Raw genomic sequence first — 25,975 nt, 5'->3', positions numbered from 1 at the left:
TAAACGCAGATGTTTTTATTCTGTAAAGCATATACGCACATCCTACAAACACAGAAAATTCACCTAGAGGAGAATGCCATTACCGGATCATGCAACAAGAGAAGTGAACAGGATCACCGGGCCATCTTAGCCATGACCTGACGGAGGGCCAACAGCCAAGGCTCTGACTCTCTACAGGACACACTAACTACAGGGAAAGAACACTTACCGAGAGAATCGAGACGGATTCAAGTCATACGGCAAAAGAGAACGGAAAGGAGAGATCAATATGATCCGAAACAACCACTCTACTGTTTATGTCATTGACCTTCCATCTGGCTGTGTCAAAGCCAGGCCAAGGGGTCTGAGGGGGCCACGGCTGACCCCAACACCCACAGACAAACCCGGGATCAAGACTCCAGGAGGAGAGGCCAGCCTGGAGGCCAATCTCCTGGCAGGAACGGACACCCTGGACCTCTGGGGTGCCAAGGAAGCCTCCCTACTTACTCAACATCTCAAGCCCAGCCCAGGAGCTGGCTCTTCCCTGCCTTCACATCCATCAGTGGCACATCTTCTCCAACCTGCACCACTTTGGGCTTCTGCCCTCTGACAGTTGCTTGCATGACTAAATAATGAACATCTGTTATTTTCTGATCTTACCTTAAGCTAAGTTATGTTCTTGGGGCATTTTTTGGCACTTCCTAGCACCATTCTTGACTTCATTTCTTTCTTGGACTATCTGTTCCCCACCCCACCCTACTCCCTTCAATTAGAACATCAAGGATCAGCATATATATATATATGTATGTGTGTGTGTATATATATATGTGTGTGTATATATATATATACATACACACACACACACACACATATATATATATATGTATATATATGAGATGAGCTGAGAGCAGAACAAATCAGGAAAAATAATTTTTTTCAGCTGCATTCCCCGCCCCCCCTCCAAACACACACACACAGACACACACACCAGCTCTAAATCTAGTCATACAGCTTCACTTCATCAAGATTCTAAGTCAGTAGCAGCTTCAACTAAAATCTGGAAGCCTTTGAACATAAGACATTTCTGGAAACCAGGCCCGAGTGATTTCCAAATCTGCTCCAGTCAGGAGCTCAAGGGCTCCAGAAAGAAAACTACATTCAACAATTTACCCACATGTCATGTCGGCAACAAAGACCATACAGAAAAATCATTGTCTATCAAAAAAATATGATTCTTGTGCTTGAAATGTACTCGAGAGAAACACTGCAACTCCAGCCAGGTCCCAGCATTGGCCTGTCTCACAGTCTTCTGGGAAAAGGCCCACTGCAGCTTTCCACCTAGGGGAGTCTGGGATCCAGAGTCTCCAGGCCAAAGGAGCAATGCCTAAGGACCCCTGCGAAAGGGAAGAAGGTGGGCTGCTGTTTCCAAGGCCTTAATTTGATGGCCTCTGCAACACAAGCCAAAAGCTAGACGTAAAAGGTCCTTAATAATGAAGGGTCATCCAAGGCACCCCCATTTCAGACATGTGGGGAAGTTCACAAAATGCTTTCCCTTCTTACAGACTGAGGAAGAAACATAAGATGGGCATATTAGAAAAGGTAATACAAATTCTTAAAGAAGGGGGGGGCGGGGATCGAATCACCATGAGGGAAGAAAAATCAAGGGAAGAAAAGAGACGATGCAAGAGTCACAGGAGAACCGGGAGGCATCTGGCTTTCATTGAGGGAAGGCCTCCACTTCCAGACATCCAGCTCCTGGAAATGAGGAGGGATGAGCTCGGCTCATTATCTCCTGGTTTTGCTCTGTCCCCCAGATTTCTCCTCTGCCCTGCAGACCAGAGGGGAACATGGCTCAGCTTCCTGGCACAAGGAAGCTGCCTTTTCATTTTAAAGAAGAAAAAAGCCAAGGGAGGAAGGAAAAAACCGACTGGGAAGCATCCTGCCGCAGAGCCCAGCAAGGCCATGTCTTTCCACAGTCCACACGAAAAATGAAACTTAGCACAGCATGGGGATGACTTCAAAGGGGATTCAGCTTTTAAATATTCATCTTACTCGGGAGAAAAGCACAACTTTGTCCTAACTATAGCAGTATTAAAATGTGAATATGTATTTTAATTTTTCTTCTTCTTCTTCAAAAAAGAAAGACCCCTAGAAAGATGGATATCTTTTCTTGCAAGCAAAGAGCAAAGTGGAGAACAGGTATTATTATTGTCGTTTTACTATCCTTATTAAGCCACAAAGATTGCGCTGACCCCAGGCCCCAGATCAGTGGCCTTGGACACGTGGTGTCCTATCGAAGGTGCACAGAAGTTCAAACACCACTGTACACATATTACTGCTGGGCTAAAACCAAACCAAACCTAAACAACCTCCGATGGACAAACGGTTTCCTTGGAGACGTTCACAGAGGCATTGTGCCAGCTCGATGCCTCCAGGCCACGGTATTCCTCTCTGACTGCTAACATATTTACACAAACACAGCGAAGTCCACAGGTAAGAGATTGAAAGGTTCTGGTCGCACGCACCCTGGTGAGGAGCGAGGGCATCATCTGACCAGTTTCTGAATATATTTTTTTTTCTTTTATAAATATGTACAAATCAATGAACAGGCACTTGAAATGTCTTTGGTTGGAATAACCCAACATTGCCAGATAATATATTCACAGAGTGTCCAGATACAGGCCGGGCTCAGCAGGCAACGATTGCAGTTCTTTCGATCGCTCACAGAAAAGGGATGTCATAAGACTAGGCTTCAGCCAAGGCCACCTGGAACAGAGCACAGGCAAAGGGGACTGGTCAGCCCGGGGAAGTAGGCAGATCTTCTGACCCCATTCCCCCATGGGTTATGCTGCCCAGTCTGTGTGACCCTTTCTCATTCATTTACTGCCCTTTCCTCCCCTTGGTACCCTCCCCCTCCTCAGCAAACTGGCCCACTTTCTATCTCCTGCTCACAAGATTCCATCTCCCGTCCCTATACCTTTACCTAGGTTGTACCTCACACCAGGTATGCATTTCCTGTTCTCTCCCCTCCCCCTCGGAGAATCAGGGGCTACCTCTCACAAGGGGTCTATTCTGATGCTCCTAAACTGTCAACTACCCCCTCCGTCCAGTTTGTATTTTCTATCTGTGTGTAAGTTGAATCCTCCTAGTAGAGTGTACGCTTCCTGAAGGTAAGGATTGTTTCTTCCCTTGCCTAGTATAACGCCTAGCATACAAAAGGAGCTTAAAATGTGTGAATGGATGGAAATCTTAAGGAGGGGATGAAATGGAATCTGGCAGCCAGGATACCCTTCCTTGTGCAGACACAGCTGACCAAGCTGGCCATGGGCTCTGCCCTCGGTCTGACTCTTTCACCAGGCTCTTCTCTTCTCCTGGTGGCTGCTCCGGCCAACAGAACAGATGAGGAGAAAGCTAAGGAGGGGGTGCTCCTCAAACACAGTTTTAAAGCCAAGATCCAACTAACGTTGGGCTTTCCAACCCACACAGGGAAGGTTCTAGGCAGAGGCCACTATGAAAGGACAAGAAAAAACCCTATCACTCCTTTTTCAAAGGAGAAGCGCTGGACAAAAGACATGAAGGGATGAAGGAAGCGAGGATGAAGGAAGGAGGCTTATGGAATAGACTGTCCCTTTCTCTTAAGTCTGTTCCTTTATTTTCAGGCAGCAGTGTAGACAAAAGTTACCCAACCAACTGCTGTGGTCAGAAACTGGCCTGGGAGGAGGAGCTCACCCACCTGTCTGCAACATGGTGAGGGGAGGCAGCTTTTTCCAGGCTGCCTGACACCTCCCATCTTCCCACTTACCTTTTCTGGGCAGAATTCTGAATTGCTTTGTCGCAGTTTGCTTGGTCTGCCCCGGATGACAGCATAGCAGAACATTGTAATAACCATCACAAAGAGGAAATAGCTGGTATGCATGAGATGCAGGTTTATCAAGGACCGATCATCCTACACAAAGGGAAAGGGGAAATACCAAGCTGCAGCAGCAGGCAAGGCCAGCCCAAGGGGCCCTCATCAGTCTTAGGGGAAGAGGCTGAGACCCCTATGGAGCCCTTCTCAGAAAGCACATTTGAACATATAAGATAAATAACATGAGAGTACAGAGAAACCAACTATATTTAAAAATATTTTGATAACTATTTTAAAACAAGTTCAGGGACCCCAGGTTAAGAACCTCCATAATCTGTATGTTTATGTGGGAGGAGTTTTCTTTCTATTTCTGGATTCCACAAGACCAAAGCTTGGAAGGGTAAAATCAAAAGTCATGTGGCCTAAGTGCTAATGCCCTGAACCAGTCAAACTGGCCAATCTGCTGCTGCCAGGTCTAGATGCTCCATTCCCCACCCTGGGATCTGAGGTTCAGCTCAAGCCCTGCCTCGTTCCCCACCCCCACAGCCAGAAGTGTTATTCAGCCCCCTCACCCCTTCTCAAACAACTTTGTATTTGCTTATTTGTGCACAGCAGACTGTAAGCTCCTTGAGGGTAAAGATGTTTTTCATTTTTTAATTTGGTATCCCTAGGGTCTGGCATACAGTAAGGTAATAAGCACTTGCTAAATTGAACCAGACCACTATCTCTGAAAATTCTTCCCTGCTGAGCGTCCACAGCCTATGTGTGCCCCCACTTCCACCCCTCCTTCCTTGCTGTTTCTTCACTCCACCCTCCACAAAAAAGGCACCTCTCCTCTCTTCTCCTTCTCCTCATTCTTCCCTGGAGAGCCAGTCCATTCTCCTGGCCACAATTTATCCCCCACTCCAGCCTCCCTCTGCCATGGGCCTGCCTCACACCTGCTTCCTGCCTGGGGCATGCCCCACGGTCCTGTCAGGAGTGCAGGGGGCCAGTGGCTAGGCCAGTCCTTCAGCCTGTCTTTACTCCTCATAGCCTGAATCTCAGCCAACCCTGGTCCGGGGAGCTTCTGAGTCACCGAAGCCTAAGGAAGCACACACAGCTCACACACATGTAAATACTGTGCGCTTCTGGGAAGATAAAACCCGCAGAACATCTGTCCCAGTAGAATGTGGTGATGAGGCCACAGACACAAAGCCAGCTGCTGCTGCCTCCTTGAAGGCCAGCTTTCTGCAGCAATGGCCAGAACCTAGACTTTGTTCAAGCTTAAAACATTTTCTTTTACTATGAAAACTGGTCCTGAGGCTTGGCGTGAAATCCAGTCCCTTCCAAATGATGGTGCTGACTGATGTGTTCACATGCCAGCAAGCACTGTGATCGAGACTTCTGTTACCTACCAAAATATGAAAGCCTCAACATTAGTCTCCTCCGCTTTTCTATAACCTACACGATAATTCTCTAATTATACGTTTTAAAGTTTCTCTCATCTAAGTGTCTGGGACAAAGCCTTTGGACTTTGGCCTGTTAAAGTGACACCATTTTGAGGTTTTTTTCAAGGCTCACTGATTAAACTGACACATAAGTGGAAAAAAAAATGTACAAAGTTTCCACCTGGGCTCTCCCACCAACTCCACCTCTCTAGTAAGATGTATGGAACAAAGGGGGAACCATGTCTTCAATGCAGAAATTAAAGAAAGCAGATGTTGGCCCAATATAAGGAGAAACCTCCTAAGAATCAGAGGGGTTGAAGAGAGCTTCAGAGGAAGGCTAGATGACTCCTTGTCATCCAGGTATTCCTGTCCAGGGAGATGCCCAACCTACCTAAGGACTGTTCCAACTTGGCAATTCTGGGATAATCCCACTCTAAGCTTCAACAGCGAGAATAACCTGGAGGTTGTTGAAAGCAGCCTGCAGCCTCTCAAGTGGGTTCATCGGCTCCCTGTCTTCCATCCATACCATACCTCATCATTCTCCAGATGCAGCCAAGCTCATGCCCCACATCCATTAGGAGGGAGGCCCTTCCCTGAGCCCTCCAGCCCAGCGAGATCATCTCTGTCTGTGTGCCTCTGGGCCTAGTCTACACCATTTAAGTGTGTAATCTATCTACAGGGTTTATCAATGTCCTGCATGGGCTCCCCTTGGATCCCTGGGAGAGCACACTCTTCTCCAGAGTCCCTGACAATGTCAGACACATAGCAGGTGCTCAGGAAGTTGGAAAGAAACCAAAAGAACAAAACCAAAGCTTTCTGGCCCAAAATGCCCCATTATTCTGAACCCCAGTGCATTCAACCTCCCAGTGAGTGCCTCATTGGAAAGAAATCCTCCAAGAAAAGGAACCAACAGCTCCCTCTAGAAGACAGACAGGACAAAGGAGGTTTTTGTCACTTACATCTGGCACAATGACGGTAAGCTTGGGGTTTAAAGTGTGGTAGATCTTCCCAATGGCCCCTTTGTAACACCAGAAAGGATTATAATCTTGCGCATATTTTGTATTTGAGTCCCTGGCGGTAGTGAAGACTTTGTACCAAAGCGTTGCGTTGCTGTAGGTCTCAGGAATGCAATGTGGTGGTTGTCTGGGGGAAGAAGAAAACCACCATCTGCACCAACCACTCCCTGGCTGCCTGGCCTGCAGGGAGCCTTTCCTTTGCAGGGAGGGCTTTCTGATCCCTCCCAGGAGGGTCATTGCCTGCACACAGAACCTGCCAGGCAGCTGGAGAAGGGACGGCTATTTCTGTGAGATACAAACCACTCCACTGAGCAGGGCCTGGCAGAAAAGGAAATATGACCTTCAGTGTCAGGATCCTGAGCAGCTACTCTGGCTTCCTGGGCATTAAACCCAATGACCTCAATCCCTGCCGTATGTGACATGCCCAAGGGGCCACTCTGGACTCCCTGGTGCTCAGTTTTTCTCAGGCTAAGCTTTCACCCCAAATGGCAGTTTTGCACACCCAACTCCCCAACAGCCAGTAAATCTAATGCCAGATGAGTACATAGTTTGTCAGATCTTGCGGGTCGGAGACCCTGAAATGACACCTCTGCCTGGTTTTTTAATTGATCTTCCAGTGTCAGGCAGCAGTTGAGACCATCCAGATCCCAGCTCAGCATCACAGAAAGAGCTTTAGCTCAACACAAGATCTGAGCCTTCCTGCGCCCTGACCAGTCAGGGATGTACTTACACGGTAACAGGAAACACGTTGGTGGCAGCCGTGACAGTCATACAGGCAGTGAAGACCACCTGTTCACAGTGACCATGGAGAACACAGTCATCGGAGTTCCAAGCTGCAGGCAGGGTGAAAGTAATATTGATCTCCTCATGGGCTTCTCTACCTGGGAAAAGAAAACAATCTGAGTGAGGAGAGGAAGAGATCACTGTGGTTAACTTCTCTCCCTGCCCAAGGTCGTGCACACACACAAATCCACCCCCCCTCCACCCCCGCCTATATTCCTGCACAGCAAGTTTTCAAGGTTTTAAGAACATATCAGAACTTACAAAACAAAGAAAATGTTTAAGTGGGAAGCATCTGCTTAACTGAGAACCACAGAAAGAAGGTGAATGGATCGGGGTTCCTGGTCCACTGGGGTCTCATGAGTCCAGTCAAAGAAAAGCCCAGAGCTCAGGCAAGGGGAAGGGGCCTGCCTGCTGAGAGGGAGGTGGGCCCAGAATGAGACACCCATACCTGAGAGAACCAGGAGACAACAAAAACGCTCTGAAGCTCAATGGTCAGGGCAGCCAAAGACTGCGAGTTCCCTGAAGCCCCAATCCTCCCAGGGCATGCTCTCCAGGCTGTTTTAGCCCTCAGCAACTTCCCTGCCCCTTTGGGGTTCTAGATCATTAACAGCACTTGTTCTGTGTGCTGAGTCTTGTCTGGTCTTTTAAGTTCCTCGAGGGTAGGGGCTAGGTCTCACAGGTCTCCAGTCACCCCTACGATGCTGACTAACCATATGCCTACACCATATATGAGGCCCCAGGAACACAAAGAAAGAAAAAGGAGACTTCAAAGACATTAGTCTTTTGGGGGAAACAGCTGACCTGTGTCTATTTATAAGTAGGTACAAAATGTGGACAGGATGAACACAAGGACATTGGGGCAGAGGGGACACAGCATTAGCTAAGGAGACTAAGGAAAAAAAGGATGCCAGGGGGAGGGAGAGAGCTCTAGACATGGGGCGACATGAAGAAGCCACCCTGGCCAGACCAGAGAGTATGTGCAGGGAAGGCAGGTATGGTAAGGTTGGAAAGCTAGGCTGGGGTCCAGTTTTGTAAGGCCTTCAAGGCCAAATACAGAAATTCATATTTGACCCCGGGGTACTAGGTTGTGATTGGAGTTTACTGCTGAACACACAGCAGACTTAAAAGGCTACTAGGGTCAATACTGAACGGATATCTGAGAGACAAGGCCCGAATCCAAATCAGAGTCTGGCAGCTTAAGTCACCCTTCTGGTGTTCTACCTTCTGGTAGGCTACATCAGCCCTGTGCTAGCTGCTGCCTAGGGGAAAATGGAAAAGAATGAAGCTTTAGGTAAGAGAGATGTTCTCCAACATACCAGAAAGCCCAATCTGGTGGCCCAAAATGGTGGAGTAGAGGTGTGTGACGTTGCGGGAGTACCCTCCAAAGGGCTTCAGTGGGTCCAAGGTCAGAGTGATGGCAACAGAAATGTTTGTGGGGCCAGAGTCCTCGAGGGCCTGCGGTGCCTGGGTGGCTGACCGGGCCTGCCCACTGGTTACTGCAGTCTCTGAGGTGGTGCTGTCATTCAGAAGATGCTTCAAGGTTTCATTCTCCGAAACACACAAGTCCAAATCATTAAACCTCAGAAGGAAAGTGTTCCAGTCCTTAAACAAAGAACAAAGTCACAAGGTGCCCCGAGTGTGAGAAATCTTATAGGACTGAAGCCTAATCTAGTGCCTCAATGGTCCCAAAATGTGGGCCCGAGGCAGCGCTAGAAAGGCCTCCCAACAACAGGCCCGAGGACCAGTCTGGCTAAGCTCAGGGAGATCCAGCCAGGCCAATGACTGGACAATGAATTTCCTTTGGCCACAAAAGGGCTGCGATCTACACTGACCATGAGAAAGTGTCCCATCCTGATTAGATCATAGGTTTTTCAAGTGAAACTAAGAGCATTTTTCATCTGCAGGGCAGCTGTAACTTTTTCAAAATACTTTCATGTTTATGAACGCAGAGGCAAGTAATGCTTTCCTCACACAGAGTGTTTGTTAAGTAAGCTAGGGAGCTAAGCCATAACTGCCTGGTGTTCACACGGGACAGCAGAAAGGACTCTGTTTTTGACACCAGGAATGAAAACTACATGTCATCCTTGGAAGTGAAGAGCCCAGTCAGACAGAGGTGATAGAAAAGCCCCCAAAGCAGTGCTTTAACTTCTTATAAATAATACCAACTCCAGTTATGGTGAAAGGCAATTCCTCCTGAAAGTCTTGTTCCTCCCAAGAACCCTCAGTGAACGCCAATACTTATTATCTGGCCCTATCTATCTCCCCTCCCCACAGTGGACTCTGGACTTCATCCTGAAGAAAGAAGTCCGTTTTCAAATATTAGATGGAGACAAACAGTTCTAGGCATTCCTCATTTGTAAATTTTTTTAAAACTGTGGGGGGCGGGGGAAGATATTCTCATCCACTTAGAGAATAAACCTACAGGGTCAGCAGGGCAACAGTACAATAGCTCATCTACCTTGTAATCCCCAAACAAAGTAAATTGGCCTTAATTTTCTCTATCCGCCTTGACCCAAGGAATCCAAGGATCCAAGATTGGAGGTCCAGGTCACAGCCTCTTGATATCCCTGATCCTAACACCAAGTGGAACTTGCTTAATGCCCCAAACCACCTTCCTGGTAGCACCACTGAACACAGAGTGGGGGAAGAGGAGAACAGAGCTGCAATTTAATCAGTGGAAGGAACTTCCATCAGGAAAACTCCCTCCACCAATAGAGACTAGCCACTCCTCTGTTCTGTCATATAGTTTTAGACTGTCCAATGGGGGAATGAAGACAGCACAGGGGGTTTCCTTGGGCTGTAAAGCTGACAAATGTCAGGCAAAGGCCTTCTGACTTCACTGCCAGCCTGTTACAATAACTGTACCATACAGGTTCAATTAACCATTCTTAATCTAGCAGAATAAACCAAGCTCAGTTAAAAGGGCATATGATACCTAATAATTTTTTGGTGAGAGGAAAAGGAGAGAACTTTCTGCTGTTTTACACTGATAATAAGGCCTTCTCTAGGAAAAACGTCCAAATTAATCAATTAATTAATTAATGTCACCCAAAGAGGCTGTCAATGCTTTTTCCCTTCCCACAAAGCCCACAAAGCAAGTAAAGAAGAATCTAGAGTACTCCCTTACCTCTGCCATTTCTGGTGACTTGATCTCCTTTATTTTAAAGAAATAGCCTAGGGTCAAGAAAGCGATGGCCATGGCACTCACGCTGACCATGAAGACGACAAGTGGAGGACGGCTGCTGATGTGAGCCTTCAGGTTCTCCAAGGGATTGATGTTAAACGTCATTCTCATTAGTCCCACCTGAAGGGAGCACAGCAGATAAAAGAAAAGACTTTTACAAAAATCAAACCATCTCAGAAGGTCATTTATCTCCTTTGGAAAAAGCTACTCATTCCCCAAACTGAGAAATGTGACCAACTCACTCGAAAAGGGGCTGGCCAACTGGCGTAATACAAAATGCATGGCAACATGAATTAAACATTTTAAAAAGAAGAAGTGTCTGGTTTCCTTAACCACCAACAAAAATAATTACCCTACTGGTGAAAATACAGGGTGCACTTTCGTGCAAAACCTGGTTGGTGTAAAACATAATTGATCTGCATGGTACAAAGGCAAGGATCCAGGGGTAAGACCTCATCTCAGCCACTCCCTGCCGGGGGAGCCTTTTCACCTCCACTGGTCTCAGTCTACTAGCCTTTAAATGAGGTTATACTAAATGACCTTTAAGGTCCCTATAGCTCTAAATATATGACCATTGGCCTATAAATCCATGCTGTTTTTCTGTGTGTGTGATATCTATTTCTCTATAGTATCTCTATAGCTATCTATCCATAAGGATTTTTTTCTTTCAAAAAGCTTTCTCTTTGGAGAGGAGAGGCTGGCCTCTATTCAGATAAAGGAGCTGAGTTGTTCACTTGGGTGAGCTAGGGTAGAGTCTTCATATAAAGAGGCCAAACTCAAGCAGCAGCTTGAACCCCCAAAGTACATACAACGGCAACTGGACAACAAGACACAGATCGTGTGAATTTCCATTAGAGAAAACCAAATAGTGGATTCTTACTACCCTGATACAGCCCCATGGGGAGAGGGATGGAAGGTGAACCTAAGGGTACACTTGAAGTCTAGGGAGAGGAAAAATAAGACCCTTACTGAACACAGAAAGCTCTATCATCTTCTTCTCTACCTAATGTCTGACAACTGGTTTTTTGGCTATTGTCCCCTTGATGGTAGTGCAGGACTAAAAATTCTCTCTCTCTCTCTCTCTCTCTCTCTCTCTCTCTCTCTCTCTCTCTCTCTCCCCCCCCCCCCCCCCCCCCCGCCTCCCTCCTCACCACCAGAAGCCCTTCCTGAAGGGATAGTGATCACTGTCTACACATGTCATGAAATCAGAAATCCAAATTCAGGAGGCCTGGGTTTTCTGGGTCTAGAGATGAAGACAGTTTTGCCAGAAGGCCTACAAACCCAGGTTAGGACAAGACAGCAGAGGGTTCAATCACACACACACATGGCCCCTGCAGGACAGGATGAAGGGCTAGACAATGACCGTGTCTGTTGGTGGACTGAGGTTTCAAAGACCTACTCTCAGAATTCACAGCCTCTGACAGGTGGCCAAACTGTGCTGACTGACAGGGAGAAGATATGTCAGTTGTGGACAATGACCTCGATGGGTCTTCAGCAGACCTCAAAGCTTCCTACAAAGAGATCCTTCCAGCTGTGTGGCTTCACTCCCAGCATGCTTTGGAGTATAATCTGAGGTGACCAGGGCCCGTGGTCAAAGACAGACAGGCACTGACGAACTTATAACGGAATCTTCTGCACCATCCTACTGTCCCTCCTGTCCCCAAACCTCGGTCATCCTTAATTCCTTCCCCCCTCCCCCAACCCACCTCCAGCCTGTGAAATCTCTCTTCCTCTAGGTGTTTCTTCTTCCTTTTCCTTTCTGCGTTCACCATCCTCACCTTGGCCTCAGCTCCTACCATGACTACTGCACTAACCTCCGGAGGAATCTCCCTACTCAAAGCCCTTTTCTCATGTTCCAGTCTATCTGACACAACACTGCCAAGATAAGTGGGGACACAAAATGCACAAAATAAGGGAACAGCCGTGGTATGTGATTGTGACGGAATACTATTATGCCATAAGAAATGAGGAGCAGGATAATTTCAGAAAAACCCAGAAAGACCTCCATGAACTGATACAAAGTGAAGCGAGCAGAACCAGAACACTGTAGACAGCAACCACAATACTGTACAACGAACAGCCGTGATGATTCAGTTCTTAGCACTACAAGGATCCAAGACAATTCCAAAAGACTCATGGTGCTATCTACCTCCAGGGAAATAACTGATGGAGTCTGAATGCAGATTGAAGCATATTAATTTTTTTTCATGAGTTGTGGTTTTTTTTTTGTCTTCATTTTCTTTCACAACATGACTAGTATGGAAATATGTTTTGCATGACTACACATATATGATCTGTTTCAAACTGCTGTCTCAGGGAAGGGAAAGGGAAGGGACAGAGGGAGAGAATTTGGACTCAAAATTTTAAAAAACTAATGTTAAAAACTGTTTCTACATGCAATTGGAAATAAGAATAAAATATTATTTAATAAGGAAACAGATGTGAGGAGAGGAGGCAGAGGTTTAAGAGCAAGCAAGAGAGGCTAAAATATACCTAGTACCTGGCTGGAGTAAAAAGATAGTTTAGTTGTTAATTGGCAAGGGAAGTACTGAATTCATTCATCCAACCTATACTTGAATGCTTATTCTGTATAAAACTTTATCAGGTATTGAAAGGGTCACAAAGCTTATCCCTGACTTCAAGGAGGTTATCACTCAGGCCCATCACTAAGTTCAACACCCACAACATTCTCCTCATAGATCAGAACCAATCCCAAACACCAAGCCTTCACTGTACTAAGAAAAGCCAACCATTCCATGCTCTTCCTACTAGAGCAATCCACGCTATTTATGTGGGATATCTTTTTCCTTTCTCGTTCATCTTTTGGGGATGCCCATGCCCAGACAGGGCTATCATTTGATACTCTGCTTACAGAATTCCACCACCACTTGGTAGCCACTGATGGCACAGCATAGAGATGCTTGAAATCTTCTTGAATGGGGGTACATAAAAGTAATAGAACTTAGCAGCAACATGAATAGTGGGAACAGCTGGGCCTGGAGGCAGAAAAACCTGAGTTCAAATTCCAACTTAGACACTTACCAGCTGTGTGAGCCTGGACAAGTCTCTCGACCCCTCATCTGTAAAATGAGGGGGTTGGCCTAGGTGGCCTCTAAGGTCCTTCTAACTCTACGAGAAGAGGTGAGAAAATGCCCCTCCTTCCTTTCCCCAATGAAGGACTGTGCATGTACAATATTGCCCTCACAGGCTGTTAGAGGTTGGGTTTTCTGAACTGTTTTCTTTCTTTTTTAATCTGTTACAAGGCCTGGGCAGGGGAGGAGAGGTGGATTTAGAAATTATGATGATGTAAAAACAAAAGGCATCAAAACTCTTCTTAAATAGAAATTTTCTTATAAACAACAACATTCTCTTGATTCTAATCAGACAACTATTTTTAAAGTTAGGTTTCATGGCACTGTGAAAGGGGAAGGGAGCCAGAGGAAGCAGATCTGTAGGCGAAATCAGAAGCTACAGGGCCTGGCGCTAAGTGGAAGCCAGCCTGAAGTCAGCATGATGTAGCACAGGGAGCAGAAGAGGCAGAGATGATATAATCCAAGAGCTGGCTCTCCTCTAACAAAGCGGCCCTGCCTCTTTCTGTAATGAATACAGGGCCCAGGGCCCTCATTTGTATGTAAATATGAGACAGGAAGTTTACCACCTGGAAACTGTGATCATGAGTTATTCAAAGATCTCAGTACTAAAAAAAAAACCAACTGAAAAAAATGTTTTTGCATCATTTCCAGTTCTCCACTGCTCTAAGCACTTGTGTACACATGGGACATTCCTTCTGTCTTTGACCTCCTCAGGGTATATGCCTACTAGTGCTGCTAACATACTGTATGACCTTGGGTAAGTCACCTCAGTGCCATGACTGTATTTCCTCCTTTGTAAAAGGAGGGGTTCAATGAGATGCTCTCTGAATTCTCCTCCAGGTGCATCACTCTACAAACTAAAGCTGCCAATGAGATTGAGGGGGGCTTCTGAGAGTAGCCACTTACTGCCATTAGGGAAGACATCAACATGTGACACTAAGTTTTAGACAAAATGAAACAAAAGCTAGACCAGCTATTTCACAGACTAAAAGCTAATCGCTGATCTTTTGCAAACATATCCTGGAAGCATCAAATGAAAATGTTTCCCTAACTTTTTCCCTCTGCGGGGTCCTACCCAAGGAATTACTCTGATCTTTGCCCTGGCAAGTGATGTCTTGGATAAAGATTATTTGTGGGTTCTTATTGAGTTTTCTTCTTTTGGTGGAGGGGAGGGGAGCTGGTGAAGAGAAACACTCCAAGGGCATGATTTTACCAAAAGAAAAAAATTCAAAGGAAATGAGGTAGCTGCTCAGTCCATTGACCTGATCAAGTCATCTTTTGCTTCAAGGAAAGGTGCTTTTTGGAGGGATCAAGGAGAAAGGACTAAGAGGCAAAACCACAAGACAACGATAAAGCTTTTCAAGAAAGAAATAATTCCAGGAGGATGTCAGGTAGATTGTGCCTTCTCAACTGGTTTGGGCTGGGAGGTTTCCTAGAATTCTGGGCTCCTTTCACAATGGAAGCTGAGAAATCATGGGATTTTAAAGCTTATGTTCCACAAGGTGACTAGAATATGATGGCAACTTGACAAAAAGCAAGAGTCAGTGGAAATCAGGTAACTAAGAGATGAAGCCAGGGTCGACTTAAAGCTACAGGCCCCTCAGTCCTACCTGCCTGAGCGGTAATTCTAAGAAACCAACAAGTCGACAAGCATGTGAGAAGCAAACAAGCCGATCTTCTGGCCCCCCCACAGCCAGGAAGCTTCCTGAGGGATCAGTTCAGTTCATTTCCTTCACAAGCACAAGCTGGGGTCACGATTCTTGACATACTGAGTTTGTAACAGACAGAGAGAGGGCTCTGAAGCAGCCCTATCAGGATTCAGGATTTCCTGATTCCTTACGGCACTCTGCCAGTCAGCCCTACATGCTGCCCATAGACCTCACAGTGGACAGCAAACATCCACCACCACCCAGGCCAGTCTGAGCCACAGGATGGTTCCCAGCGGCAGCAATACTAGCAGCTCACATTTCTACTGCCCCCAAATGACATCATCACCGGCACACCAATGAGAAAAGACTCCAAAAAGTAAGGGGACAGGGTCGAGATCACTCAGCTGGCCGGTGCCAAAACCAGGACTCAAACCCACGTGAGACTCTCCCTCATCCTCTCAAGGAGGAACAGGGCTGCTCCTGGAAGGCTCCCAGAATGCTGCTGGTCAGCATGAGCTATCCAACGTACCCCTCCCAACATTCCTGTGAGGGAACAAGACGACGACCCTTGTCTCCTGCCTGACACGTCACAGAGGGGAAAACGAAGAAGACACAATATGTTACTCATGAGCAAAGTCAAGGCCTCAAAAACGTAATCAATAAAAGAAAGCTAGACTTAGCATCTGAGGACCTGGGCACGAATCCCATTCAAACCCCTTCCTGTCTCTGGGCTGTTTTCTCCTCCACAGAAGGGGGGAGGGGTATTGGACTAGACAACCTGAGGTCCATTCCAGCTCTGATTCTAGAATCCCATGGTTCTAGCGAATGGGCATCTACAATGGTTCTTTGCACAAAACATCATCTCTGCCCGTGAGGGGTTTACAATCTATTTGGAGAAACAAGAAAACGACACCCTCCAAACTTCTGACAAACACTACTGTACACAGACTTAATGACAGAGGGACGATTAGAATTAAAGAGGATAATAGCCAAGAACAACCTGCCAAAAGGATTAAAGGAGACCGATAATGTAGCAGCAGAGACCGCCAGGGAGAGCTTCACGGAAAGGGGACTAAGACAACTGGGGAGAGGACTTGGGAAGAGTGGGAGGAAGCAGTAAGAATGAAGGCACAGGGCAGGAGTGGACACAACGCATGGGACAGGCAGCAGGAAGACCGCCCTGGCAAGGAGGGGCCCAGAGAGGACGTGAGGAAGAATGTAGGCTACGAGGCTGACCGGGACGGGCAGGGGGCAGCAAGACGAGGTTAGCATTCACAGGACTCTTGGATTATAGATTTAAAACTGGAAGTAAGTGCCCTTAGAGAAAATCCAATACGACCCCCTCAGTTTACAGATGAGGAAACTGAGACTCAGAGGGAGTGACTAGCCCAGGGTCACGCAGCCCATCAGTGTCTGTGGCTGGAATAATCCAAGTGTGGAGCCAGAAGGATCCTGCCTGGGAGGGCTGGAGTGGAAATGGAGGCATTAAAGGAAGAACGGATGATGCCACTACGACAGGTGGATGTGAAACACAGAAAGGAATGAAGGGTCACAGAAGGCCCCACGTGCTGAGCCTGGGAACTGGAAGGAAGCCTGGTACCCACCAAGGGTGGAAAGAATGGGACAGGGAAAGGAAACCTGAGGTGACGACAGGGCATTCAGGAGGGGAGGGGTCCTTGGGAACAAAATGATCACCGGCTTCTGGGGTGGACGCCCAGAGATGTGGCTGAACATGGAGCTCAGAATCTTCATCTTAAAAAGACATGTACTGGGAAAGGCAGTACGGATAGGGACAAAGGGCAAACAACCACTCCGGGAAAGCAATTCCACTGTGCCAGTAAAGTGAGCAAATGTCTACGCTTGTCAACTCCTTCCCGGCCATTTCCAGACATGCTCTTCCACCTGAAGGACTGCAGACTGTTTGTCACTAGGACCACAGGCTTTAACAGATGAGCTCTCATCTCATCCTCCCTGGAACAAAGCCAATGGGAACCTTCCACCTCCAAACTCCTTCCCCACCTCAGGTTCTAGCTCCCCTTTATGAGTTCCTGTCTCCTGTAGAATAGAAACCCCTAGAGGGAAGAGACTACCTTGCTTGTTTTGTTTGTCTGCTTTGGTATCACCTGGGTTTAGCACAGTGCCTGGCAAACAGTCAGTGATTAATAAAAACTTTTTCATTCATTAGTTCATTCATTCAAATATCCCCAAGGAGATCAATAACAAATACGAAGGTCCATTCCACCCCCCACCCCCACCCCAACCACAATATTCTTTGTGGTAGCAAAGAACTGGGAAAAAAAAAAAGTAGACGCGTGTCGCCTGGAGAATGAGGGGAAGGAGAAAAGAAGTGTTCTCATAGCACCTGCTATGGGCCAAGCGCTGCGTGAAGCGCTAGCCATCCACAACTGAGCACATACACCAAGAAAATTCAAAATAGAAAAACAAAGGTCCAACACACACCAAAATATCCAGAGCAGGGCTATTCCCAGGAGCAAAGAACGAGGGCAAAGAGGATGCCCACCGACCAGGGAACGGCTAAAAAATGATCACTGACTAGTGTAGCAGAACACTGGAAGTGTTCAATAAGAAAGGACAAGAGGGGCATTCGAAACACTAACAGTGAGTCACAAAGGCCAACGGAGAGAAAAATAGATACAAGTGCTCAACGACGCAAATGAGAAGACACGTGGAGGAAAAGCCAAGGGAACCCAGGCCCCTCCCCTTGGCAGAGGTTCCGGAAGGGGCCTGAGAGTGGGACCGAAGGCTGCCCACACGGAGGGGGGCACGGGCACTGCCTTTAGCAGACACTTTTGCTCAACTGTCTGTCACAAGGGAAGGTTCCCTCTGTGGGAATGGCACCTGGAAGGCCTGACATGCATAATCAATGTAAGACAATGTAAAGATGTATAATCAATGCAAATGACAAGAAAAGGGCCTTCTTAACAGCTTTGCTGCAGGGAGGAGGTCAGAGCAGAGAAGGGCCAGGGGAGAATGGACAAGGAGAAAGGAGAACTTACTCAACGCCTGGTTTGGCTCTGGTTTTCTTCAGCAAGCAGGATTCTCTTCTGACTGCAAAGGAGAGAACAAAATACTGGTGAGCCAACTGAAACCAGAGATAAGGAAGTCCCCATCTCTCTAGTGATCAGAGAACAGCTGGACTAAGTGCAACATATGAAGATGAAGAAAGAAGACAGGCCTGTCCGTAGCAGAGAAGCTGGGGAAGCCTCAGGTGAACTGAAAGCAGATGGAGGAAGGCAGAGTTGAGAGCACAGGAATATGAAGAAAGCCTGCACACAACAAGATCAGAATTCAGATTAACATCATGATCCAGCTTGACTTCAGAAGGCTGAAGACAAACCACGCTCCTGTTCAGAGACAGACAAGGGACTACAGCTAGGCAAAGTCTGCACCCACTGACAAGACCCAGAGGAAGTGAATTTATTTTGATTCTCTTTGCTACAAAGACTTCAATGGGGACAGGAATTATTGGGAAAGGACCAATGAACACTATCCGGATTTCCCTGAGAAGGCAGCATGTTAGGGAAAGATACTGCATTTGGAATCCAAGGACTGAGGTGGGAGTGTCAACCCTGCTAGCCCTTGTCACTGACCTGCTCCTGGCCTCCTCTCTGTAAAATGAGAGAGTGGCACCATTGGGCCACTAAGGTCACTTCTAGTGCCCAGAGATTCCAAGGCGTGTACTTTAAACTAGACTGGCGAATCTGACTTCAATTCCCAGCAAAACTGTGAGATGAATTACTAAAGAGAAGAAATGAAGGACTTGGGGAGAGGTGGTCGCTAGGAGCAAGTCACGCTGGATTAGCCATGTTCCCATTTTTGACAGTTAATAAACAAGGATTGTCATGGATTAAGTGTGCCTGAATTTCATCAAGACTGATGGTCAAAGTATCCTTGTTCTTGTTTGTCCTTGTAGACCAGATGGAGAGATGTGAGCCGGATGACAGCACAGGCAAGGGCACCCGACTGAAGCCCCACATTCAAAAAGGGTCAATTAACGGACTGATGCCGAGCTAGAAGAAAGTCTTCAGTGGAGTCTTTGGGGCCAGGGCTTGTCAATTCTGCCTCCGTGCTCTCCCACAGTCCCATGAGCCCCCTGCCCCTCAAGAGCCTCCTCCTCAGTCTCCCTGACTCTAGTCAGCCCTCCACACCACAGCCCAAGAGACTGTCCTAAAACCCAGTGTAGACTGATGGAAAACCTGGGCTATGTGTCTGTCAACCTGTTTTGTTCAACACAATTATGAAAGATAGGTATTTAAGGCAGCAATGGCCTGCTTATTAAATGACATAGAGCATGGAAGGATTGATTACTGATACGCCAAGTAACAGAATGAATATCTACTACGAGCTATGCAATTTATCGCTGGAGGGCTGAAGCTAACAAGATAAAATGTGTAACTGTGCGCGCGCGCACACACACACGTGTGTGTGCATATGTGTGCGTATACACATATATATACAGAGAAAGAGAAAGGAGAATCGTGGGTGTATATGTGTGTATTTTCTGAACTTGAATTTTAAAAACTGACTATACAAGTTATGGGTGAAGACCACAGATTTAGGGCTAGAAGGACCCACAGACATCATTTCGATGACCTCCTTCATTTTACAGATGAGGAAACTGAGGTGGGGGGGGGGTTAAGACCTGAAGTGCATCGGGCTCCTTCCCCACTGCAGTGCCCTGTTGCCCCAGCTAAATTAGTGTTTATATGAGAAACACCCAGGTGAGCTCAACAGGAGTTAGTGAGACACAAATTAAGCACCAGAATCACAGGCCGTTGGAGCCAGAAGAGGCTTTAGCGGTGCTTTCATCCAATCCCCCCATTCTTCAGAGGCAGACACTGAGGGCTTGAGGTGAAACGAATCAAGGTAGATGACCCAAGGAGGGATCCTGAACTCAGGACCCTCTCCCAGATGGCAGAGGATGTCACACATCACTGTCCTCCTGTCCCTCAGGCTCCCAAGCTGAGGCAATCTATGACCCTCCCTCCCTCTCACCCCTGTGCCCAAGCTCTTGACAAGGCCTGTTGATGTCACCTGTGACACCATCCCTTCCCTGGTGTGGACCCTCAACACCTGACCGTGGATCTGCCTGCCTTAGGGCCCTCCCCTCTCTAACCCATCCTCCATCTATACAATGTTCTGCTTGGCATTCTAAACCCTTCATGACCTTTCCAGTCTTCTCATACCCTACTCCCTGGCATGTACTCTTTAATCGAGTGACTCTGGCCTCCTGACTGAGCCACAGATAAGACAAGGATCTCTTGGCATTTTCTCTAGGTGTCTTCCAAGCCTGGAATGCTACACTTCCTCATTTCCACCTCCTGGCTTCAAGGAAATGAAGGCAGACAGGAGCATCTATTCTTCTTTGAGAAATGTGACAGCAAAGGGGAGGAGAGACAACACAATGCTAAAATGAGAAACTGGAGACACTAATGAAGAGGAGAAGACCTGAGAATGTTAAAAACCAGAAAGGAGCTGAGAAAGAATCCAAAGATGCTAAAGACAGGGTCTAAGTGGAAGAATAAGGTCCCTCCGTGGATAAGCCATAGAGGTCAAATCCAATATTCTAAATTAAATTTAAAAAGTGATCTGAAGCCTAATTGGAGTAACAGTGAGCGTCTCTGCTATCAATCCGAGTCCAATTTCAAATATTAAAATCAGAAATTTTAAAAGAGCTCTCTGGATTTAATGGCTATCCTGACTAATCCCAGCTTGTTTACTGAATGTATGTTGAACTCAATTATAAAGGAACTCATCTCCTACAGGCAGCTAGGTGGTGCAGTGCATGGAGCACTGGACTTGGAGTTGGGAAGACTCCTTTTCTGAGTTTAAATCTAGCCTCAGACACTTATTAGCTGTGGGACCCTGGGCAAGTCACTTAACCCTGTTTGCTTCAGTTTCCTCACTGGTAAAATGAACTGGAGAAGAAAATGGCAAAGCACTCCAGAATCTTTGCCTAGAACACCTCAAATGGGGTCATGAAGAGTCTGACAGGACTGAAATGTTGAACCAACAACAACAAATGCAGGTTACAAAGCAATCCCATTTTGCAGATGACAAGACTGAGACTCAGAAGTGATTCATCCAAGAAAGTTTTAGAGCAGAGCTTTGAAATCAGGTCTTCTGACTCCCTAGGCCATAGTACTTTCCTACTTTACTAGGCTGCCTCTCCACTAGCAGGTGTAACTGGGGCAGCTGGGTGGAGCAACAAGTAGAACCCTAGGCCTGGACTCAGGAAGACCTGAGTTCAAATCTGGCCTCAGACAGCTTGATGACCCTCGGCAAGTCACTTCACCCTGTTTGCCTCAGTTTCCTCATCTGTAAAATGAGCTGGAGAAGGAAATGGCAAACCACTCCAGTATCTTTGCCAAGAAAACCCCAAATGGGGTCATGAAAAATTGGGTACGACTGAACGACAGCTAAATAACATCTCTTGCAAGCCTCTTCCCAAGCATTTTTCATTTAGAATCACAGAATCATAGAGCTGGAGAGGGCGTTAGATTAGAGGTCACCTAGTCCAACCTCCTTATTTTAAAGAGAACAATACTGAGGGGAAGAGGCAGATGACTGGCCCAAGATCACTTTCCATCAACACAGCAGGGTCTCTCTGGGCCCTTTCGGTGCCCTCTCCACATAGGGAAGCAGGCCCTCAGGCCCCTTTATGACCTAGACAGCTCAGCTGACTCTAAGCTGTTACAAAACTGCCATTCGGCTCAAAGGAGATTTCTCCCCTCTTATGGTAAATGAGTTCTGCAAAGCTCACACGTAAGCACATGTTTAACACACATTTTAAAGAGAAATGAAAATGGAGCAGCTCTGGTGGTATTAACTGCACTGGGGGGGCATCACAACCGCACTTTAGTAGATTTAAAACTTGGGGGGAAAAATCAAGAAATCTTAAACAAATCTCTTGTCCCAAAAGCCCCCAACTCTTACTTCTTGAATTATTCTGCAAACTAACAATATTTCAGGGTGTTTGCAGAAGGTCTGAATCTTCAAATGTGTCAAGGAAAAAATGGTTGTAAAGTTCATTACGTCACTATCCCATGCAGGCAATAAAATGCCAACAGAAAGAAGAAATGGCCTTCCCGGCCCTACTTGGCCCAACTTCACTGCTGAAATAACCACAGCACTCCGTGTCAATCAAATGGGGCAGGTCACCTCCAAATCCCTCCACAGCCCCTCAGCTGAAGATGAGGAAGCCCAAGAACAAACTGAAGAGAGTCATTCTGCAGTCCCCCAGGAGCAGGGAGGGTGATTTTCACAGAGGAACAACTTCTGCACGCCGTCTGAACACAGAGCTGGCACTGCCAGCCGAGGTTGGGGCAAATGGAAAAAAGGAGGGAAGACAACTCTTTTTGATGAAGCCCCAGAAGTGCATGGGAACCCCCAATGCTCCCAAACCCAAATAATCCCAACCAAAATCCCACCTAAAAGCAATGTTAGGGATTAAAAAAAAGTCACCGCCATACCCACACGAAGAAGGTTATTTGTAGTCTAATCCACTCCAAAGACAGAGGTCATGACTTCTCTCTGCACTTGGTTCTGAGTGAGCAGAGTAAGCCCATCTTCCAGGGGCACATTAAGCTGGGCAAGGCCCTAGGCTACAGTAGGTACGATGAAACAAGAGATGGAAAACAGTGCCTGCCTCCAGGGGGCTTCCAGTTCATTGTGTTCAGCTTGTGCCAGTCTAAGTGCTGGGCCCAAGCGGGAATTGGCATTGACTTCTAAGGGCAGGGGCTCTCTGTGCCCAAACTCTTCCATCTGCACTGAACATCAGAGCTGGGAAACGCTCAACCCCCAACTTCACAGGTGTGACCACTTCAGCTTGGCCAAAGTGGGAAGGAGGGAGGGAGGGGGAAGAGGAGGATAAAGTGTTACCGCCCCAAGGTATCCAAAACATTAGCAGCAAGAGGGCCAGGAACCACCCAGTGATTCATTCAACAAGCATTTATGTAGCTGGAGGAGGGGGAAGTCACCTCCCTTCTGGATCCTCAGTTTCCTTATTTATAAAAAACAAGGGAGCTGGCCTAGAGGACCTCTGAGTCCCTCCCAGGACTGTGCTGGGTGTAATACAACCCTGGGCCAACCAGGGAGGAAGCAGGGGACAGTGTCAAGAGGGCTCAATCGAACACACACACACACACATTCTCCCCCTCCCCCTCCCCCTCCCCCTCCCTCTCCCTCCTCTCTCGGATTTAGGGGACTCTGGCTCTACCCCTGCCTCCTCTCTGGTTTCCTTGGCCTCAAGGACGCCTGAGGCCCCTTCCAGTCCTGAATGTGTTGGCAAACTCAAGGTGGCCCTCAGAGAGGGCACCGCTGGGAGTCACAAAGTCCTGGGTCAGAAGCCTGACCTGGGAAGTCATCTACAAGGTGAGGTGATTGTAGGAGATGACCTTGGGTTTCCTTTCCATCAGTCTTTTAATCCCACGATTCTCTAAACCCCCTCCAGTGTAAAGAGCACAACTACTTCTGGTGCCTGCACCAATACTACCTACAAGTGCTGCCAGGGGTGTAAAGTCCCAAGGATTTAAACGACAGTGAGAAGAGCCTTGAACATTCTGGAACTGAGCAGGAGGAGCTGCTGCCTCTAAGCAGGAGGCCAGGCTGAAAAAGGTCAGCAAACATGGTAAGAAGCTTCTGCTACAGAAATTCAAGGACCACATTTTTTAAGTGTGATTTGTCTGCTAAAATAGTGCATGATGTGGACTAGGTTGTACCGTGTTATTAAAGATGAGCGACCCATTGCTTAATCATGTGTTAGCATGAACCACAGGAGAGATGCCTGGGAACAGAATACAAATTAAGAGGTCAAGTCTTGCCCGATAAAGAAATGCCAAATCTGGTGACCACACAAGTGTGTAGGGCCTCAGGCACCTAAAACTAGTCAAATTCCTATCTTTTTTAATAAAGGGATGAAAATGCTAAAAGAACATTGCTGGTTATTTAATTGACTGGCTTGATAAAGGCATTTAGAAGAATGCCAGCTTAGGTCATTAAATGTAACCTATTAAAAGATGCTGACCACAGGGCTGATTTCATAGCATCAAACAGAAGAGTTGGCCCAAGGCTTTCCCCAAAACTTTTTAAGGAGAATCATGAGACTGTCTGAGACCCTGACTGACACCCAAATTGAATCACAAGCAAAAATTAGGGAAGGAAACAGGATGAGGCAAAGGAACTCTGAGTTCCCTTTGCTCATGTTCCTGAGCGCAATACCAAAAAATAGCAGAGAAAGAACAGAAGGGCAGGGCACTGAGACGCAAGCAGAGCCTAGAATCGATCAGATGTTATTGTAATAGTGAACAATTAGAGGGTGCTCTTAATTTCAAAGCACCTCCAAGAACATCAGTGGAGCTGAATAGCACTTGAAGGCTGAGCCGACTAGCTCAATTATTGGGCTTCAGAAGATAAAGAACTTTTCAGCCCACAGGGGTGGCCTCGAACAGATGGCCCCAGTTTCACTGCCTCAGCCCAACCACAAACGCTGCAGCCGACTCTCCCAGAGATCAAGTTAAGCTTTCTGATCATTAGGAGAGAGGGCACAATGTGCTTCCTTTTTCATCATCCTTAAAACCAGCCGAGCACCGCATTCCACCGTCTGCTGCTTAACAGGACCAGCCAGAACCCCAAGTTATAAAATGCCAAATACAGTGTTTTACAGAAAGCCATACGGCACGGGAGCCTCTCCACCTCCGGGGCCAAGGGATCCCGCCGGAGAGCCTTTTCCAATCTCACTCAGGGCTGGACTGACCACCTACAGTACAGCCTCGCTGCTGTCCCGGAGCCAGTGTCCTTTACTGAGGAGTGATGAGGCAAAGAGGGCAGCTCTTCTGTGGAGCACACATATGTGACCCTAAACGGTTTTCCTGCTACTGGGATCTTATGTTAGGGAGAAACCTGGGGGGGGGGCGGGTTGAGCTGCAGCCCCCCAGCTAACCGAACCCAGAGCACCAGACAGCAGCTTTCTTCCCCACACGATCTCACCTTTGAAATGAAAGCAGTGACCAGGTCCGGAGGGCTAAGTCTCTCAAGAGGAATCTGCGATCTTCCCTGCTGAAGGGGTCTGCAAAGGAGGTCCAGAACCAACACTCAGTGCGGACAGAAGCCTCTGGACAGCGGCCAGCCCCGCCTTCGGCCACCAACAGCTGAGCAGGACTGGCAGGCCACTGCGAGCGGTGACCACCGAGCCTTGGGGTTTCGTTACTGAATCTAGGGGCGGGTGGGAGGGGGAATCTCGGAGCCTCTGTGGGCTTCATCACAAGCAAAGAAAGCTGGGGGAGGGGGTGAAGCCTCGACCCTCCCCCTTTGGGCAGCCCCCCGCCCCCCAACAGGGGCTCGTCTTTGTGCGCTGAGATCCTCAGTCCCTCCCACCCGCACCTGGAAGGCCCCTTCGTTCCCCGGTCTCGGGTGTGCCGAGAGCGGACGCCCAGAAACCCGCCTCGCCTCTGGAAGTTCGGCCGGGAAGGGCCGGCCTGCTGCCCCCATGCCCGGGACGCCGGCACCCGGGCACACCGAGATTCGGAAGGCGGTGTCTAGGGTGCAAGGAGCCCTGCCCGGGAGGGGAGCGAGGGCCACCTCTGCACCCCGGGAGGGCGGAGAGGCCAGGCCTTCGTTCTGCGCAGGGGGTCGGCGGGGGCGGGACACGGGGGTGGGTGGGGGAGGGATCTCCCAGCGCGCCCCGCTCCCCGGGGCCCGGGCCGCTCACCCTGCGCCGTCGGGCCGGGTCGGGCCGGGTCGAGCCGAGAGGGAGGCTGCGCTAACGGGCCGCGCTCCCACGCAGCAGCGGCAGCGGCCGCGGCGGCGGCAGCGGGGCGGGCGCGGGCGCCGGGCTCTGCACCATTCTCCCCCACGGCCCGCTCCTGGCTGTCCCTCCGCGCTCCGCTCCGGGACCCCGGGACGCTGACAGGCCCAAGCCGCGGCCGCCGGCTCCGCCCCAGACGCCGCCGCTCCGGCTCGGGGCCGCGGCAGTTTCCG

The 25,975-nt window shown here is 48.1% G+C and overlaps 1 protein-coding gene across 1 annotated transcript; it reads right to left on the bottom strand.

Annotated features, from left to right (window-relative positions):
- Positions 1 to 25,975, bottom strand: TMEM248 (transmembrane protein 248). Its single transcript, XM_036767798.1, has 9 exons — positions 25,707 to 25,975; positions 24,986 to 25,064; positions 17,995 to 18,046; positions 10,180 to 10,356; positions 8,369 to 8,654; positions 7,000 to 7,150; positions 6,213 to 6,396; positions 3,782 to 3,925; positions 1 to 2,745 (listed from the first exon to the last, which is right to left on the bottom strand). Exons 4-9 carry the CDS (start codon positions 10,345 to 10,347, stop codon positions 2,725 to 2,727), a joined length of 954 nt encoding a protein of 317 aa, XP_036623693.1. The 5' UTR covers positions 10,348 to 10,356; positions 17,995 to 18,046; positions 24,986 to 25,064; positions 25,707 to 25,975; the 3' UTR covers positions 1 to 2,724.

The sequence above is a fragment of the Trichosurus vulpecula genome, chromosome 7 (assembly GCF_011100635.1).
Source record: "Trichosurus vulpecula isolate mTriVul1 chromosome 7, mTriVul1.pri, whole genome shotgun sequence".
Classification (NCBI taxonomy): domain Eukaryota; kingdom Metazoa; phylum Chordata; class Mammalia; order Diprotodontia; family Phalangeridae; genus Trichosurus; species Trichosurus vulpecula.
This window is presented reverse-complemented; position numbering and strand designations above follow the sequence as displayed.